This window comes from Ursus arctos, unplaced genomic scaffold, assembly GCF_023065955.2.
Source record: "Ursus arctos isolate Adak ecotype North America unplaced genomic scaffold, UrsArc2.0 scaffold_1, whole genome shotgun sequence".
Classification (NCBI taxonomy): domain Eukaryota; kingdom Metazoa; phylum Chordata; class Mammalia; order Carnivora; family Ursidae; genus Ursus; species Ursus arctos.
In genome coordinates, this window is record NW_026622763.1 from 83,404,275 (window position 1) to 83,420,406 (window position 16,132).

Sequence of the window (16,132 nt, forward strand, 5' to 3'; positions counted from 1 at the left end):
TTTCCTTTTAGGTTTTTTAAACTATGTGAATCAGGTAATGGAAAAAAAAATAAGTCAAGTGCAGCTTACTAGTGACTCTTTTCTAAGTTTCACAGAGAGGCCTTTTTACAGATGGCAGAGCTGTTACACATCTAATGACCTAACAGGATTAATTGTATCTCATTTTTCCACTATTTGATCTTTAGCAGCTGAAGAGACCGCTAATCTGCCTCCTTCTCCACCTCCGTCACCAGCCTCAGAACAGACCATCGCAGTGGAAGAAGGTAAGGCCTGGTGGACTTGGAGGTTTGTCTTCTGATAACGGGTAAATTAGCATCAGTCCATAAGCAGTGGACTTTGGTGTGGGTTCGTATGTGGCCCAGCCTGAGAGCTGTCTGTATCAAACAGTCCAGAAGAAACAAAGGCTTTACATAAATATATCATCATTTATCTACATAAAATCAGAAGTAGGAGGAATATGGTAAATAAAAAAGAAAAAATCTGCTTGATCCAGGAGAAGATAACTTTGTGTTTAAATTGCTAGAACAGCTACAGAGAACCAGTTCACTTAATAAATAGAAAATGTTTTGACATATAAGACAATCCTGTCTTATTAGTGACTGAGCAAAACTAAATTTATTGATGAAATCATAAGGAGGGGTTGTCAGGAATTGTCCCTGTTTTGCTCACTAGGTGCTGCCGAGGGCTTCCCTAGGGCAGCTCGTAGCAAACTCTCAATAAATGTTAATGAATAAATGAAGAAGTCAGTGAAGGGCTCTGATAGTGAGAGCAGCGACTGGACGCTGCGATCTTGGCTTCTTTCCTGCTGAGACCTGTTATAGTCCATGAATATATTTATGCATTTAGTCAACATAGACTGCTATGTCAGCTTTTCAGTTCTTGTTAATAAAGCAGAGGGATGCCTTTGAAGAATGTCCATTCAGAAACTGAGCTGAAAGGCACTATTTAAAAGCAAACTATTATTGGTTTTCTGACTTAAGTCAGTTAACTTTTGTGTATTGTTTGAGTTACAGAAGACAGAGAAGAGCCATAGCTAAAGTGTTGGTTCAATATAATTTAGTTTTCATATACTAAAATCAGAATTTTAATACTATTCCATTTTATTCATTTATTTTTTCATTTTTTCCATTTGTTGTCCCTTTTAGCAATTATTTTATTGTTAAAAATTGAAAAACATCACAAAAGACTCCTGTCTTTTTATAATTTGTAATTAGTTTCATTTAAAATATTCTTTGACTTTGTAAATACAGATTTTCCTAAATTACGGAGCTAGGAACTCTCAATAAACATAATTTACTTTTGTCACAGATTTATAAACCTAAACCTCTTTTAGTGAGCTTTTTCTTTCTTAAATTGAGACTTTTTTCTAATTTACTGCCTGAAGTCACGTTAAATGAACTAAATTTTTCTAAAGAATAAAAGAAAATTTGGGAATTATAATCAGTGGCAGTTACGATTATTAGTTCATCTCCTGAAAATGTGATTTGATCTTTTAGTTCATAGATTTGAAAGATTTTTTTGCCCTCCTCCATTCACTGGCACATACTTATGGAGCACCTACAGTGCACTCTTTAAACTCTAGCTACACCCCCGTGAACAAAACAGACATGATCCCTGCTTGTAAGGAACACACAGTCTGGTGGAGAACAGAAATCCAATAAAGAAGCTTGCCAATAATGTCAAGTTGCATTAGCCCAAGGAAGGAAAAGAACAGAAAGCTTGAAGATAGAACAAGGGAAATCTTAATTTTTTGGGTGGTGAGCTGAAGGTAAGGAGCTGAGCTCAGAAGCATGAGGAAGAGTTGGTCAAGCAAAGATGGAGGGAAAGGGCATTTGGGGCAGGAAGACCAGGACATGCAAGGGGACTCAGGGGAGCAAGAGCATAAAGTTTTCCAGGAAGTGAAGATGTCCCATGGCTCTGGGTAGTGAGAAAGGGGTAGAGTTGTGAAGGCGTTGAAGAGTCAGCAGTATCCGCCTTGCTTCGGGATTCTCAATTTCACTTAGAGAACAGTAGAAAACCTTCCATGACAGCTGTATTTCCCTCAGGTTATTGGAAATGTTTCTAAGCCCCCACTTCAAGGCTTTCGGAGAATCTTCTTAAGCCAAGATGTTAAACACTGGGTATGGCGTTCACTCTAAAGTCAGCTGGAGGTCAAGTAATTTACGCTTCTTGCTCTTATACGGAAGCTGGAGCAGAAGGAGCAGTAGGGTCCACCCATCCACCTGGGAATTCACCCAGTCTGCTTTCTGGCAGGTGATATCATGGATATAATGAAAATATAAAAAAACCATAGAATCATTTTCACATTTTGGTACACTTTCCAGAGTAACTGTTTCCTTATTTTGGGGGATTGCATTCCCCATGTTGTTTGAGTGTATTTGGGAAAAATTCCAACTTACTTCCTATTGAAGATGATTGAAGATATTTTATTCTTAACATTTTTCAAACCAAACTTGTATTTTTATTGGATTATTATTTTTCATGTTTTCAGAAGAAAGCATTAAACTATATGAAGGCCTAATGATTTGCTTTTAAAAGGATAACCGTTTTTTTAGTTATATGAAAAAAGTATGTATTTTATAAACTCTACCTCATTAATTTAAAAGACCAAGTAATATTATTACCTTACATATGTGAAAGACGTGAGTCTAGATAATCATACTAGCCCCTGTCTTATTTTAGACCATTCTTACAACACATACAACAAATTTTTTTGTTTTGTTTTTCAGAAAATATATTAGTGAAAAGTCACAAGACAGGATTCAACTCTTCAATTTTTCAAACCAATTGGTTTGCAAGGCCCAGGAAAAATTCTGTGAATGTATAGCTCATAGCAGTTTGGGTGGGAAAGGAACATGTGGGTTTTTTATCTAGGAGATTTTCTTACCTACTTCAACATACCCTCAAAGAAACTTTAATCTAAAGGCACATGACTGCCAATCTATTCATACAAATGTAAGAGAGCTCTTGGATTAAATTGAGTAACTCAATGGTTTTGAGGATATGATTACTTTTTTTTAATTATCAAACATTTTTAAAGCTGTTCTTTCCTGAAGGGGAACCATGAATGCTTCCACCAAAGATCATTTGAGATATTAATTACTGTAAGTTGTGAATATTCATTTGTTATAATTGATGTAATATTAATAATTCCCGGGTTGTGTGCTTATTCTGGGAAACAAAGAGATTTTGGTGGAAAAATAAACAAGTAGCACACCTAAAGGGAGACTCAGGTACAACACATCAATCCTGCACTAGGTGTAATGTTTGCAAATTAATCTCCTTTTTCTTTTTGGCCTAACCATAATAGTTGTCATTTGGACTGAACTGTTAGGATTTGGAAGCCCATGCAAGAGCAATGGAATCATCTGAAAATAGAACCAGGAAACTTTCTGCCTTCATAGGTTTGCTCCAGAATCCTAGGGTGTTTTCCTGTGTCAGCGATGTCACTAATCTGAAAGCATTTTCCCCTCCATATCCTTCTGGGCAGCAAACACAGTTGGCAAACTAAGTCCTCAGTTAAAAGCCTACAGCATGGAAAGGGCTTAGAGAGAGTGGAGAACAATGTAAGCAGAGCCAGTTGCCCCAGATGGTGGGGCAGAAGATGTGATGTCAGGGCAGGCAAAATCACTGAGTCACCGATATCCCCCAGAGACTCCGTCTCTCATAAAAGTGACTACTCATCTGTACCAAAGTGGGCTGACAGACCAAGGCTGGGTTTTATGTGGCAGACCTTAGTTTAACTCAAAATAAATTATCAAATGCTTTAAAAAAATTATATGAAAATAAGTTAGGAAAATGTATTCTTCCACTAAAGTGAGGTAAGCTTCATTTTTAAAGATTATCATTATGCAGCTGAACTACATAAAAGTCCAAGGTTCATAAGGCAACCCTATCCTTTAAAATATCACATTATTAAATGAAACAGAATATTTCATGGTTAAAGCAGAGCCCCCCAAAGCATGTGTACTCATACTAAAAGGACGACATTCAATCCTGGTGTTAAACAACAAAACTAACTTATGAAATGAACTCACTTTTTATAAATCTCTCAAGTCTAGATTCGATGTATCAAATGAAGGGAAACCAGACAACTTGTCTGAGTATTTTGAAGACAAAGATGCTAATATGTGTGGAGTCCAGCATTGTGCTTGGCACTTTCTCAGATCTCTCCTATTTAATCCTCCCGGCAACCCACAGAGGTAGATAATATTCACTTCCACTTCTTGCCCCTGGATGTCATGGCCAGTAATTCAGAATTCCAATCCAAATCTCAGTCCCTGCAATCACAGCCCCACTGTGTCCCTAAAGCCATCTCTTATCTAGGTGTTTAATGTGGAGCCAAGAAAGGGAAATGATCTTCCAATGAGAGTTTCGTCGTTGTTCAAAGTACTTGACCAATTTCCTCTTTTTTTTTTTTTTGAAAGCATACCAAAATAAAGACTTCATTACTTAAAATTAGTATGTATCATGTATCCCACCTCCATTGGGATGCCATACACGATTCTGTAGCAACTAGGATCTATTTCTTCTTTCATCATTGTTGGAACCAAGCTCACTGTTATGGTCCGCTTACTAGAACTTCCTAGCACATCTCTGGAACTTGCAGATGGGCTTCAGGCTCACAGGTCCCAAGCAGAGACATGGAGCACACACAACTCATAGTACCAAGACTGGGCCTCGCCGGACATCCTTTTTGAAGTTGCTTGGCTCAGTGCCATACGAATACTACAAAGACTCTCCTTTCCACTGCAGCCTTTAAAGTTTTTTACTCTTTTTTGTCATTCTCTGTTTAGAGTAAAAGTTTTCAGAATAGAAAATACTGTTTCTTTGAAATGTTACGGATCTGAAGCAAGACTGGGCTGTTTTCACATGTTGGCACTTTCAGAAATGAGCAATGGCAACAAAAAAGTCAAAATCTTCAAAAGGTTCAAACATCCAAGGAGTATTGCCATTAAACTCCCAGCTCTCGGCTTCAGATTCTTTAGGTTTATATTGTGGTCAGCTCTGCTCTCCAGAAGATATGGCACAGCAGAGAGACAACTGTGCCATTTTTACTGACTGATCGTCCGTGCAATCTCTTGAGCCTGTTGAAAGTTTTAGAAGTAACTTGTATTCACGCAGTGTTTAGAGCCTCAAGGAATTCTGGAGGAAATATGAATGGCTAGGACATGTGACAAGCCCAGGGCTTATGATTCAGCCAGTGTTGTAGGCCAGATCTCAGCCAATTATCTGCTCAGCTGAGAAATCGTGCTGAGTTGGAACTAAGAATATCAACTGTAATTTTAGGCTTCTGCTATCCATGACATAATAAGCAGCGTGGCTGAAAAGTTCTGAGCACCCATCCAGAAAAAAATATCACGGAACAATCAGTAAACAAAGTGCTCAAAAGATTAAAAGTATTCCCTGTACAGAATGTTATTTTAGTATCTTTATGATTTCAAATTTATTTCTGGTTGTCAGCACTTGGTTGCTGAAAATAAGATACTGCCCTAACCATACAGTGCATTTTCAAATAAATGCTATAATGTGGCTGCTTAAATGTTGGTAGAAATAAAATTAGATACACAGACTTTTGATAAATTTAAATAATTCTTATTATTGAAAGATATGAAGTTTAAAAATTATTTCTCTATATAAGTAAATATATAATGATTAACAAATTCAATAACCTGTCGTGTAGGCCTGTGTCCGTACCACATCACAAGCCAGATATTTTTTATTGCCATCATCCTTAAAGTTCATTGAAATATACCAGAATCCAAGTGCTAAGCAGACTGACCTACACTTGTGTACTTAAGGAAATATATTTAAATAAGGCAGGTTTCTAAGCCAAGACACTGGAAAGGACAGAAGTGAGAGCCGTTACTTTAGCATTTCAATGAGAAATACGCAATGAGGGTTTGAAATATAAAAACAGCCAAGAGCTAGAGGTGTAAATGGAACCACATAGAATAAAGTCTTGGTGAATCTGAAGCCAGCTCTGTAGAAATAATTGTATCTCTTTTGAGCTTTCAGAATAAAAAGAAAAGAAAACGAGTTTATATTATTAGGGACTTTCTTAAAACCATGAAAACCAGTGTTTGAAAGGATGCCCCTAGGAGTTAGCACCCAAAGAAGGAGCTACGCCACTGTGCTCTCCTTAGCAAGGCAGGGAAGAAGAATGATGCATTGTAGATTGTTCTTAACAGGACTGGAATTAAAAATGGCTTTCTGGTAAAAGTCATTAAGGAAAATTACATTAACCAAAATGCTGAGTATGTGAGCATCCTAGATAATTAAGGTGATGCCTCAAACAGGGCTCTTTTCCCCTATAATTGTATAGCATCAGGTCCTAACACCTTTCTTCTTTTTTAATTTATAAATGCATTGACAGAAGCATGAAAAGAATATGCCTGAAAGAATTTCTTCCAAATAACGCATTTGTATTGTAATGCTTTGTTTCTATTGCAGTGTTTTTGTGGTGATTCTGACTTGTTTGAGGGGAATGTATAGATAATTTCTATTATGCAGTTAGGGGTGTGAGTGCCTTTGATTTATTTAAATCAATGGCAGGGTTACCTAAAGGCTAGTGTAAATTCAATGGCGATTGAAGCATGAAACATTCACCGCCTCCCATCCTCCATCAGCTTGGTCTTGCTAATTCCCCTCCATCCCACTGTGCTCCTTCTGTGGCCCATTGTGTCCTTGTGCAGGTGTTTGTCTCGTCCGTCTGATCTTGTGTCTGTCTTGTCTAGTTCTCCCTGCAGTTTCTTCCTGTGTGTCTGTTTGTAGATGAAGGGGCTGAGGATCAAGTGGGTCCTCTACACAGGTTCCCCAGCCACGAACCTGCCACCAGCGGGGAGAGGCGTAGACTCCTAGCCCCCTCCATCTCGGTGTCTGTGCCTGATGATGACCCTTCCAATTCCGATGAGGAGTACTATGAGCATCCTTTGTTCCGCTCACAATGGACTACCTCTAGTGTGCTCCCCAGTGTCCCAGCGCAGAGTGCAGAGGCCCACTTAGACCAGGAGAAAGGTGAACCGAGCATGGTCCCCTTTTGCTCCTCCCCCCAGCCTGCAGCTTTGACCACATGCATCATTCTAAGTGTACCTTCGGATGTGGGGTGGGTGGGAAAGGAGCCTGTTTTTTCCATATGAAAGTGAAGTCCCTATATAGTTTATATGTCTAGCCACATACCTCATCTACAAGAAGCCTTATTTGGGGCATAGGAATATTTTCTTTTTCTGTATCACTGCTTCTGAAAAGAAAGCCAAAAAAGGGTTGGGGGTGGGGGAGGGAGCAAAAAGAGTTCAGTTAAAGTATGACTCCTTCCTGCTCCCTGTAAATAAATCAGTGGGAGAAGAATGCCTCCTCTTACTCAAACTGAACAAGAGGACCCTGTATATAATTTTTTTCCTCCTTGGGTACAGAATATTACTAGGACCAGACTTAAATAGAATTAGCCTTCTTTTTAGTGTCGTGTCAATACGATAGCTCCTTAAAAGAGAAAGATCCTGAGTCTGTGTAGGGCAGGATGCATGTTACAGAACGAATGTATTTCTCCAAATCACTTAATCATCTACAGAAACTACAGAGGCTCCCCCAAGTGACTAAATATTGGCTCACATGAGCAGACTTGGGCTAGAGTGAAGTCTTGAAATGATCCAAAGCCTTTGTCATTCACCCTCATAAAGCTAGCAGCCCCTCGTGTATAACTGGCCATGATGAGGGCAGTGGGCTGAGATTTATCTCATTCTAACTAGATAGTTTTGTAAAGGAAAACAAAATTAGAGCTAAAACACATTTTGCATAGGTGAAGAGCTTATTCTCAAATAGGGAAAAATGACTTGTGTGCGTGAAGAGTTTATTTTCATACGGGAGTATTTAATGTAAGGCCTTGTTCCAAGGACGGGGAATAAACTCATAGTTTACCAACCACATTCATGATAATAAACTTCTTCGAGGGTCCTTTGGAAAATAAAGAGCACCAATGGCTCAGACACTCTGATAGAGAAATATATCTCATATGGAGTAAAAGTAAGTTCTTCTAAGAGTGTGAACTTAAAATGATTAAGAAAAATATGTGAAATTTTGAATGAGAAACAGGTGTAGTGGAAATAGACAGGAGTTATACAAAATGAGGAAATGGGAAGCCGAAAGGTTACGTAGATTTGGAAAACAGGTCGATTAAATTGATTAGATTTTACCCAAGAAGGTGACATGAGTAAAGCAGCTATAGTAAAAGTCTCTTATCCGAAATCAAAATGTCATTCCATGGCATTATAAAAATGGCCTTAATAATAATTTGGAGTCCGAATTTTTAAAATGTTACTTACATAATTAAATGACAAAAATGAAAGTCCCTGAGTGCTAAGTGGGAAGAAATAGATGAAGTAGTTCTCCCCTCCCCCACTCCCTGCCCAGGAGTCTTAATATTTCTCAAAAAAGAAAATTCCTTTGCATCTCTAGTCTTTCTCACCAGGCCATTTAAACAATGTTTCATAAGAATTTCATATGAATCTTTCATTTGTAGAACTATAAAACAGCTTATATATTCCCCTCTAATTTCTTAAGCAATAAAACGGGATTTATTTTACTGGCATTTGAAACTGCAAATGAGAAGCAAATGAACATGATAATATATGGCCTTCATATGTGTGCTTTTTACATTTTAATTGTTAACATTTTTCCACGTGATATACATCTTTTGGGAAGATATTTTTTCAGTTTGGTTGCCATTCAATTATCTTGGTGGTTTGGTTTTGAATTGCAGAAACAAGACTTTACAGGGGCGCCTGGGTGGCACAGCGGTTAAGCGTCTGCCTTCAGGCTCAGGGCGTGATCCCAGCGTTCTGGGATCGAGTCCCACATCAGGCTCCTCCGTTATGAGCCTGCTTCTTCCTCTCCCACTCCCCCTGCTTGTGTTCCCTCTCTCGCTGGCTGTCTCTGTCTCTTTCAAATAAATAAATAAAATCTTTAAAAAAAAAAAAAAGAAAGAAACAAGACTTTACAGGTAACGTGCACATTGTCTCACTCAGGAGCAAGGGCAACTGTACATGAACTACCTTATTGGTATTTCAAGGGCGTAAGCAATATGGTAACAGTTGTGTCCCAGAGGTAGATTTTTCTAAATGCTGAGATTCCATTTTACCTGGACCTTGCTTTTCTAAATAGTTTGCTTACTCCTTGAAATTTTTTACATTCTCCCATATCATGTAATGCAATATAAAACAAATGGAGTTAAGGAGGTCTTTTTTGCCTTAAAAATATTACATAAATTATATTTTAATTTAATTTAATACTTTAAATATTAGAGACTTTGGCCTTTAAATACTAAATAAGATAGTGTTGATGGATTCCATGATAAAGCTGTTAGGGTAGTTGATGGCTATTATTTTGAGGCTGGGTGTTTTTTATTCCCCTTTGCATGTTTTATATAAAGTAATCGGAAATTCATATGTAGGGGCTTACTGCATTGGAGAAAACAGCCCGTGTCTAGCAAATGTAAAGGTTTTTTTCAGTACGTCAATGCATCTGTCTTTTCATAACCATCTGTTATCAGCAGCACCATCTCTTATTTCCAGCAAGCTTCCTACATGTGTGCAACTTACTGCCATTTCCACTAAGGGGAATAGAGCAATAAAACCCTTTCAGCTCTCAAGTTTTAAAATAAATAGGCTTTTAATGAGACTTTAAAAAGCATCATTATCAGCAGATTATATATATAATCATTTCCCAAGCAATACATAATGCACGTTGCATTCGAATATTAATCTGCTCTGCCAAATGGTTAAAAAGGTTCTGGCGAGGTCAATGTGATGGAGCTGAAAGTGTTCCTTGAGTAATATTTCTGCCATTGTGTGTATTGTTCTGTGGTCATGATGTGAACATCTTTTTCATCCCTAAGAAGAAGAAACACTAGAGGGAACAATGGCTGAGGAAGAGACACCTGCCACTCTTCCTGGGAAAGAGTGTGGGGCTGCCAAGGCCTCAGACCAACCCCAAGGCCTCAGTGAGGGCCACGTGGAGTCTAGTGCGGAGGCCCACATAGCTCCTGAAGAGAGTGCCCCAGTAGGGGCCCCACAGGAGAAAAGTGTAAAAGAGGTCACCGAGGTGTCTCCAGAAGTAACAATCCCTTCCTCTGCCAGGGAAGGTGTGTCTTTCCTAGGATTTGCATGTGTTTTGTTGCAAATGATCTCTCCAGCAGCTTACCAACCTGATGCCTTTCCAATGCTATTCCATGGCTTGGTCTTCTCATGACCCCGAGACCAATGTTGTAGGTTTAATGAGCAGAGTGTGGCTTGCACAGGTGCTGTGTGGCAGCTAGGTTTTCCACTGCTGCAGCTGATTCTTGGTTTTACTTTGCCATGATACAATACGCTTTGCAGCCAGGCTGATGATGCTGTGTGAGCTTTTTGTCTGCCCCCCCCCCCCCGCCCCATCTCCAAGTGTTTGCCAGCCACATTGCTAATACATGTATATTTTTATTTTTATTTTTGGGACAGCGATTCATATGCTTTTCTTTCAAACCGTAGAGTTGGATTTTGGCACATAGAGGCTTAAATGGTAGAATTGTTTTTGTTTGCAACCGCAATGTGCTATATTTTTTATGCTTCTACGAATACTGGTTTGGTTTCCTTAAAAGCTCCTGCTGATGCTTCTCATATCATTTCCTCTCCATGGCAGCCAACGTCTTTGACCATCACCATCTCTCTTGAGTTTTCATTCATCTAACCTCTAGTAGAAGTTCATAAAGTATTTCTTTTCTATTGTTACAACAGGACACACAAGTACATAAGGTAATGATAATCCATACACTTGCTCTTCGAGCGATGACTGAATTTTATTATTTTTCCCCAAATCTTTTCCAGATACTTACATTTAGCCCTAATGACCACAATGAAATACCTGTGACCTTAAAACACAAGTGAGACTCTGAAACCTTCCGGGTCGGTGGACAAACGAAAATAAAGAAAGAGCCATTTAGTTTCTGTGGGGCATCTCCAAAGCCACTACTTAGTGCCTTACCGTTCGCTGGTCATGTTCCGGGGAATGAGGTCATGACCAGGGAGCGAAAGATACTATAATAATTGGCTCTTTTTAAAATTTTTATTCATATGACATCCCAGTATTTTTTTAAGATTTTATTTATTTATTTGACATCCCAGTATTAACAATATAATTCAGATTTTCTTACATCTGTCATAAGGTTAACTAATAATTAGGAATGAAAAATTTTGAATTTGTGGTAGAAATCACCTTGTCCATTGTTAGATCATAGCATATAAAGTTAATGGCAAATATTTATATTCCTGAAGTTTAATCTCAGATGACTCCTAAAAAATTATGTCAGTAACTTCTCAATGCTCAAAAAATTGGTCCTGGCATTCGTACATCAATTAATTTGATTTTAACATAATACTTATTATGAATGGATTGGCCTTCTGCCCGTGGCCTGCCAGTTCATTTTTAAGTGAGAACACAAGGGAAAAGTTCAGGAGATATTTGTCCATTTTTCATATTTAGTCCTTAATGTATTTTTGTACCCTAATATTACTGACTTATTCAATATTCTTTAATTTATCATTTTTGTCTGCAGAAGGCACATGAAATTTTTTTTTCTACTACAATACACATTACATAGTATTTAGGAGAGCCCAAACAAAGGAGAAAAGAGTATTCGAAATACACAATTCCTGTCTGCATTAATTCGCAACGGGAGTTCATTTCAGCAATAGTACAAATATATCTCAGTCCTAACATTTTCATATAGATTTTTAAATGGGTAGCATGCTTGCATGTTCCATAGTTTTATTTTGTTTTCTTACCTTACCATTCATTTGTCATTTCAAAATATAATTTTAAGCTTACTGCCTGAAAGCACTTGCCTATTATTTGTTTAAAAATCAACCCAATTACTTCAGGTTTACTTCCAGCCTCGAAGATGGAGTTCCATGATCAACAGGAATTGACTCCCTCTCCAGCTGAGCCATTAGACAAGAAGGACAAGGAGTCAGAGAAACAAAGTAAGCCTGGTGAAGACCTTAAACATGCTGCCTTAGTTTCTCAGCCTGAGACAACTCAAATTTCCCCTGACAAAAAGGACATGCAAGGCCCAGAAGAAGAAAAAGCACCTCCCAGTCTGTTTGGGCATCCTCTTGGTGCCGGGCTAGAAGACACAACACAGAAGACAGAACCAAGCCTTGTGGTGCCTGGTATCGGCCTCTCTGCAGAGCCCCCAGCAACAAAAGAGCAAAAGGACTGGTTCATCGAAATGCCAACAGAAGCCAAAAAGGATGAGTGGGGTTTAGCTGCACCCATCTCGCCTGGCCCCCTAACGCCCATGAAGGGAAAAGATGTCCTCGAGGATATCCCAAAATGGGAAGGGAAACAGTTTGATTCTCCCATGCCCAGTCCCTTTCAGGCTGGCAGCTTTACTCTTCCTTTAGATGTCATGAAGAATGAAATAGTTGCAGAAGCATCGCCCTTTGCCCCGGCCCTACTACAACCAGATGACAAAGAATCTCTGGAAGAAACCGGTGGCCCAGCAACTGCCAAAGATAGTTCTAAAGCTGAAGAGCCTCATAAGGATACACCTGACAAAATGGCAGAAGCACCAGCCCCTGAGGCAATCACCGTACCCAAAGATGCCCACATTCCAACTGTGGAAGAATGTGTCCCAGAGAAAGTTTTAGGAGAGGAGAAAGAAGAGATAAAGCAAGAGAGTGCCCAGAAAAAAGAGCAGGAAGTGATACTTACTGAAAAGGAATCTCCGCTAAAGCTTGAAGAGAAAACAATCGTTTCTGACAAAGAAGCCATGCCAAAAGAGAGTGAGCCCCCGAAACTGGCAGATGGAGAAACAGGCGTAATTCAGCCCTGCGTGGAGCACACCCCCTCAAAAGAAGAACAGAAGGGCCAAGAGCCTACCACAGATCCATTAAAACAGGACTCATTCCCTGTCAGTTTGGAGCAAGCAGTGACAGACTCAGCCGTGACCTCTAAGACACTGGAGAAAGTCATGACCGAACCAGCTGCAGTAAGTGAAAAGAGTGCAGCCCAGGACCTTTTTGAAGAAAAAGTTGCAGACAAAGATATTAAGATGGAAGGGGTTGGGGCTGCAGCATCAGCAGAGCTTGACATGCCATTTTATGAAGATAAGTCAGGAATGTCCAAGTATTTTGAAACGTCTGCCCTAAAAGATGAAATGACAAAAAGCATCCAGCCAAGCAGTGATTACTATGAACTAAGTGACACCAGAGAAAGTGTCCAAGAGTCTTTTGAGACCGTATCTCCCGTGTGTAAAAACGGAGACAAGGGACTTCAGGCGGGTAAAGAACCCCAGCCCAGTGCCCCAGCACAAGAAGCAGGATACAGCACACTTGCACAGAGTTATCCGTCTGATTTACCCGAAGAACCCAGTTCTCCTCAAGAAAGAATGTTTACTATTGATCCAAAAGTGTATGGGGAGAAGCGGGATCTGCACAGTAAGAATAAGGACGACTTGACGCTAAGCAGGAGTCTAGGACTTGGTGGGAGGTCTGCAATAGAGCAACGAAGCATGTCAATCAATTTGCCCATGTCTTGCCTGGATTCCATAGCCCTGGGATTTAACTTCGGTCGGGGACATGATCTCTCTCCTCTGGCTTCTGATATTCTAACCAACACCAGTGGAAGTATGGATGAAGGGGATGACTACCTTCCAGCCACAACACCTGCACTGGAGAAAGCCCCCTGTTTCCCAGTAGAAAGCAAAGAGGAAGAACAGACAGAGGGAGAAAAAGCGGCCGGAGAGGAAAGTACTCAAGTTGAGACCACGTGTGAGTCACCATTCTTAGCCAAAGATTATTACAAAAATGGTACTGTCATGGCCCCTGACCTGCCTGAAATGCTAGATCTGGCAGGCACAAGGTCAAGATTAGCTTCTGTGAGTGCAGACGCTGAGGTTGCCAGGAGGAAATCAGTCCCCTCAGAGACTGTGGTTGAGGAGAGTAGTACCGGCTTGCCCCCTGTCACCGATGAAAACCACGTCATTGTCAAAACAGACAGTCAGCTTGAAGACCTGGGTTACTGTGTGTTCAATAAATACACAGTCCCACTCCCATCACCCGTTCAAGACAGTGAGAATTTGTCAGGGGAGAGTGGTTCCTTTTATGAAGGCACTGATGATAAAATGCGAAGAGATCTAGCCACAGACCTTTCCTTGATTGAAGTAAAATTGGCAGCTGCCGGAAGAGTCAAAGATGAGTTCGGCGCCGAGAAAGAAGTATCCCCGCATATCTCCGGTGACAGATTGGGACTGGGTAGGGAGTTTGATCAGGAGAGGAAAGCTAATGATAAGCTGGATACTGTACTGGAAAAGAGTGAAGAACATGCGGCTGCAAAAGAACACACCAAGGCTACAGAAGAGGCCAGTGATAAAGCTGAACCTTTTGGCTTAGGAGGAACCTATGAGCACATTCCAACCAAAGAACTGACCGTATCAAAAGACTCGTCACCTCCCGCGGATGAGAAAGCTGAGAAGGGTCTTAGTTCAGTGCCAGAAGTAGCTGAGGTTGAACCATCCAAAAAAGCTGAGCCAGAACTGGATTTTGTTGCAAAGAAAGATGACCAGGGTCAATTAGATGTGAAAATCAGTGACTTTGGACAGATGGCCGCAGGGCTGACCATAGACACCGGAAAGGAAACAGAGCTTAAGCTCGAGGCTACACAAGATCTCACCCCCTCATCTGCAGCACCTCAGGAAGCAGATGTGTTTATGAGCATTGAGTCTGGCCACGTGAAAGAAGGCACTAAAGTCAGTGAGACGGAAATCAAGGAGAAGGTGGCCAAGCCCGACTTGGTGCACCAGGAGGCTGTAGACAAGGAAGAGTCCTACGAGTCCAGTGGTGAGCATGAGAGCCTCACCATGGAGTCCTTGAAAGCCGATGAGGGCAAGAAGGAAACATCCCCAGAATCCTCTCTAATTCAAGACGAGATTGCCATCAAATTGTCAGTGGAGATACCTTGTGCACCTGCTGTTTCGGAGGCTGATTTCGTCCCAGATGAGAGAGCTGATGTCCAGATGGAATTTATTCAGGAGCCAAAAGAAGAAAGCAAAGAGACCCCAGATATCTCTGTCACGCCGTCCGACGTCACAGAGGCCTTACCTGAAGCCACCGGGGCTGAACCGGCAGAGGCTCAGAGTGAGGAAGAAGAGATCGAAGCCCAGGGAGAATATGATAAACTGCTCTTCCGCTCAGACACCCTTCAGATTACCGACCTGGGCGTCCCAGGTGTCAGGGAGGAATTTGTGGAGACCTGCCCTGGTGAGCACAAAGGGGTAATCGAGTCCGTTGTGACCATCGAGGATGATTTTATCACTGTGGTGCAAACCACAACGGATGAAGGGGAGTCAGGGTCCCACAGTGTGCGTTTTGCAGCCCTGGAGCAGCCTGAGGTGGAGAGGAGACCGTCCCCCCACGCCGAAGAAGAGCTCGAAGGAGAAGAGGCAGCCGAAGCCCAGGCGGAACCCAAGGATGGCTCCCCAGAGGCTCCAGCCTCCCCTGAGAGAGAAGAGGTTGCACTCTCAGAATATAAGACGGAAACCTATGACGATTACAAAGACGAGACCACCATTGATGACTCCATCATGGATGCTGACAGCCTCTGGGTGGACACTCAAGGTGTGCATTATTTTTTTAAATTTTCTACTTCCAAATAAAATCCAATAACCTAATGGATTTCCTTTCTGTTTTAAACATGTTTAACTGCCCCTTTATCTCTATTTTGCATTTTGTTAACTATATGAAGGATTTTGTACATTTGTTACTAATGTTTTCATTGTTGTTGTTGTTGTCATGGTTTGCTTTGATCCGCAGATGATGATAGGAGCATCATGACAGAACAGTTAGAAACTATTCCTAAAGAGGAGAAAGCTGAAAAGGAAGCTCGGAGACCATCTCTTGAGAAACATAGAAAAGAAAAGCCTTTTAAAACCGGGAGAGGCAGAATTTCCACTCCTGAAAGAAAAATAGCTAAAAAGGAACCTAGCACAGTCTCCAGAGATGAAGTGAGAAGGAAAAAAGGTTCATTTCACAATAACTTCTTTAAAAATGTTTTTGAATTCATTATTACTCTTTTGTAGAAGAAACTTCCTAACAGTGGTAACTAA

General features: G+C 40.5%; 1 protein-coding gene across 8 annotated transcripts in view; it reads left to right on the forward strand.

Moving 5' to 3' along the window:
• Positions 1-16,132, forward strand: part of MAP2 (microtubule associated protein 2) — a 279,848-nt gene that overhangs the window by 227,377 nt on the left and 36,339 nt on the right. For 6 of the 8 annotated variants that reach the window (XM_057304472.1, XM_026492050.4, XM_057304477.1 and 3 more), the window contains one exon: positions 186-263. In XM_057304472.1, the coding sequence (XP_057160455.1) occupies positions 186-263 (78 nt within the window). Of the gene's footprint in view, positions 1-185; positions 264-11,906; positions 15,645-15,839; positions 16,047-16,132 lie in introns of all 8 variants that reach the window. The other 2 variants (XM_057304460.1, XM_057304461.1) reach the window with 1 other exon arrangement.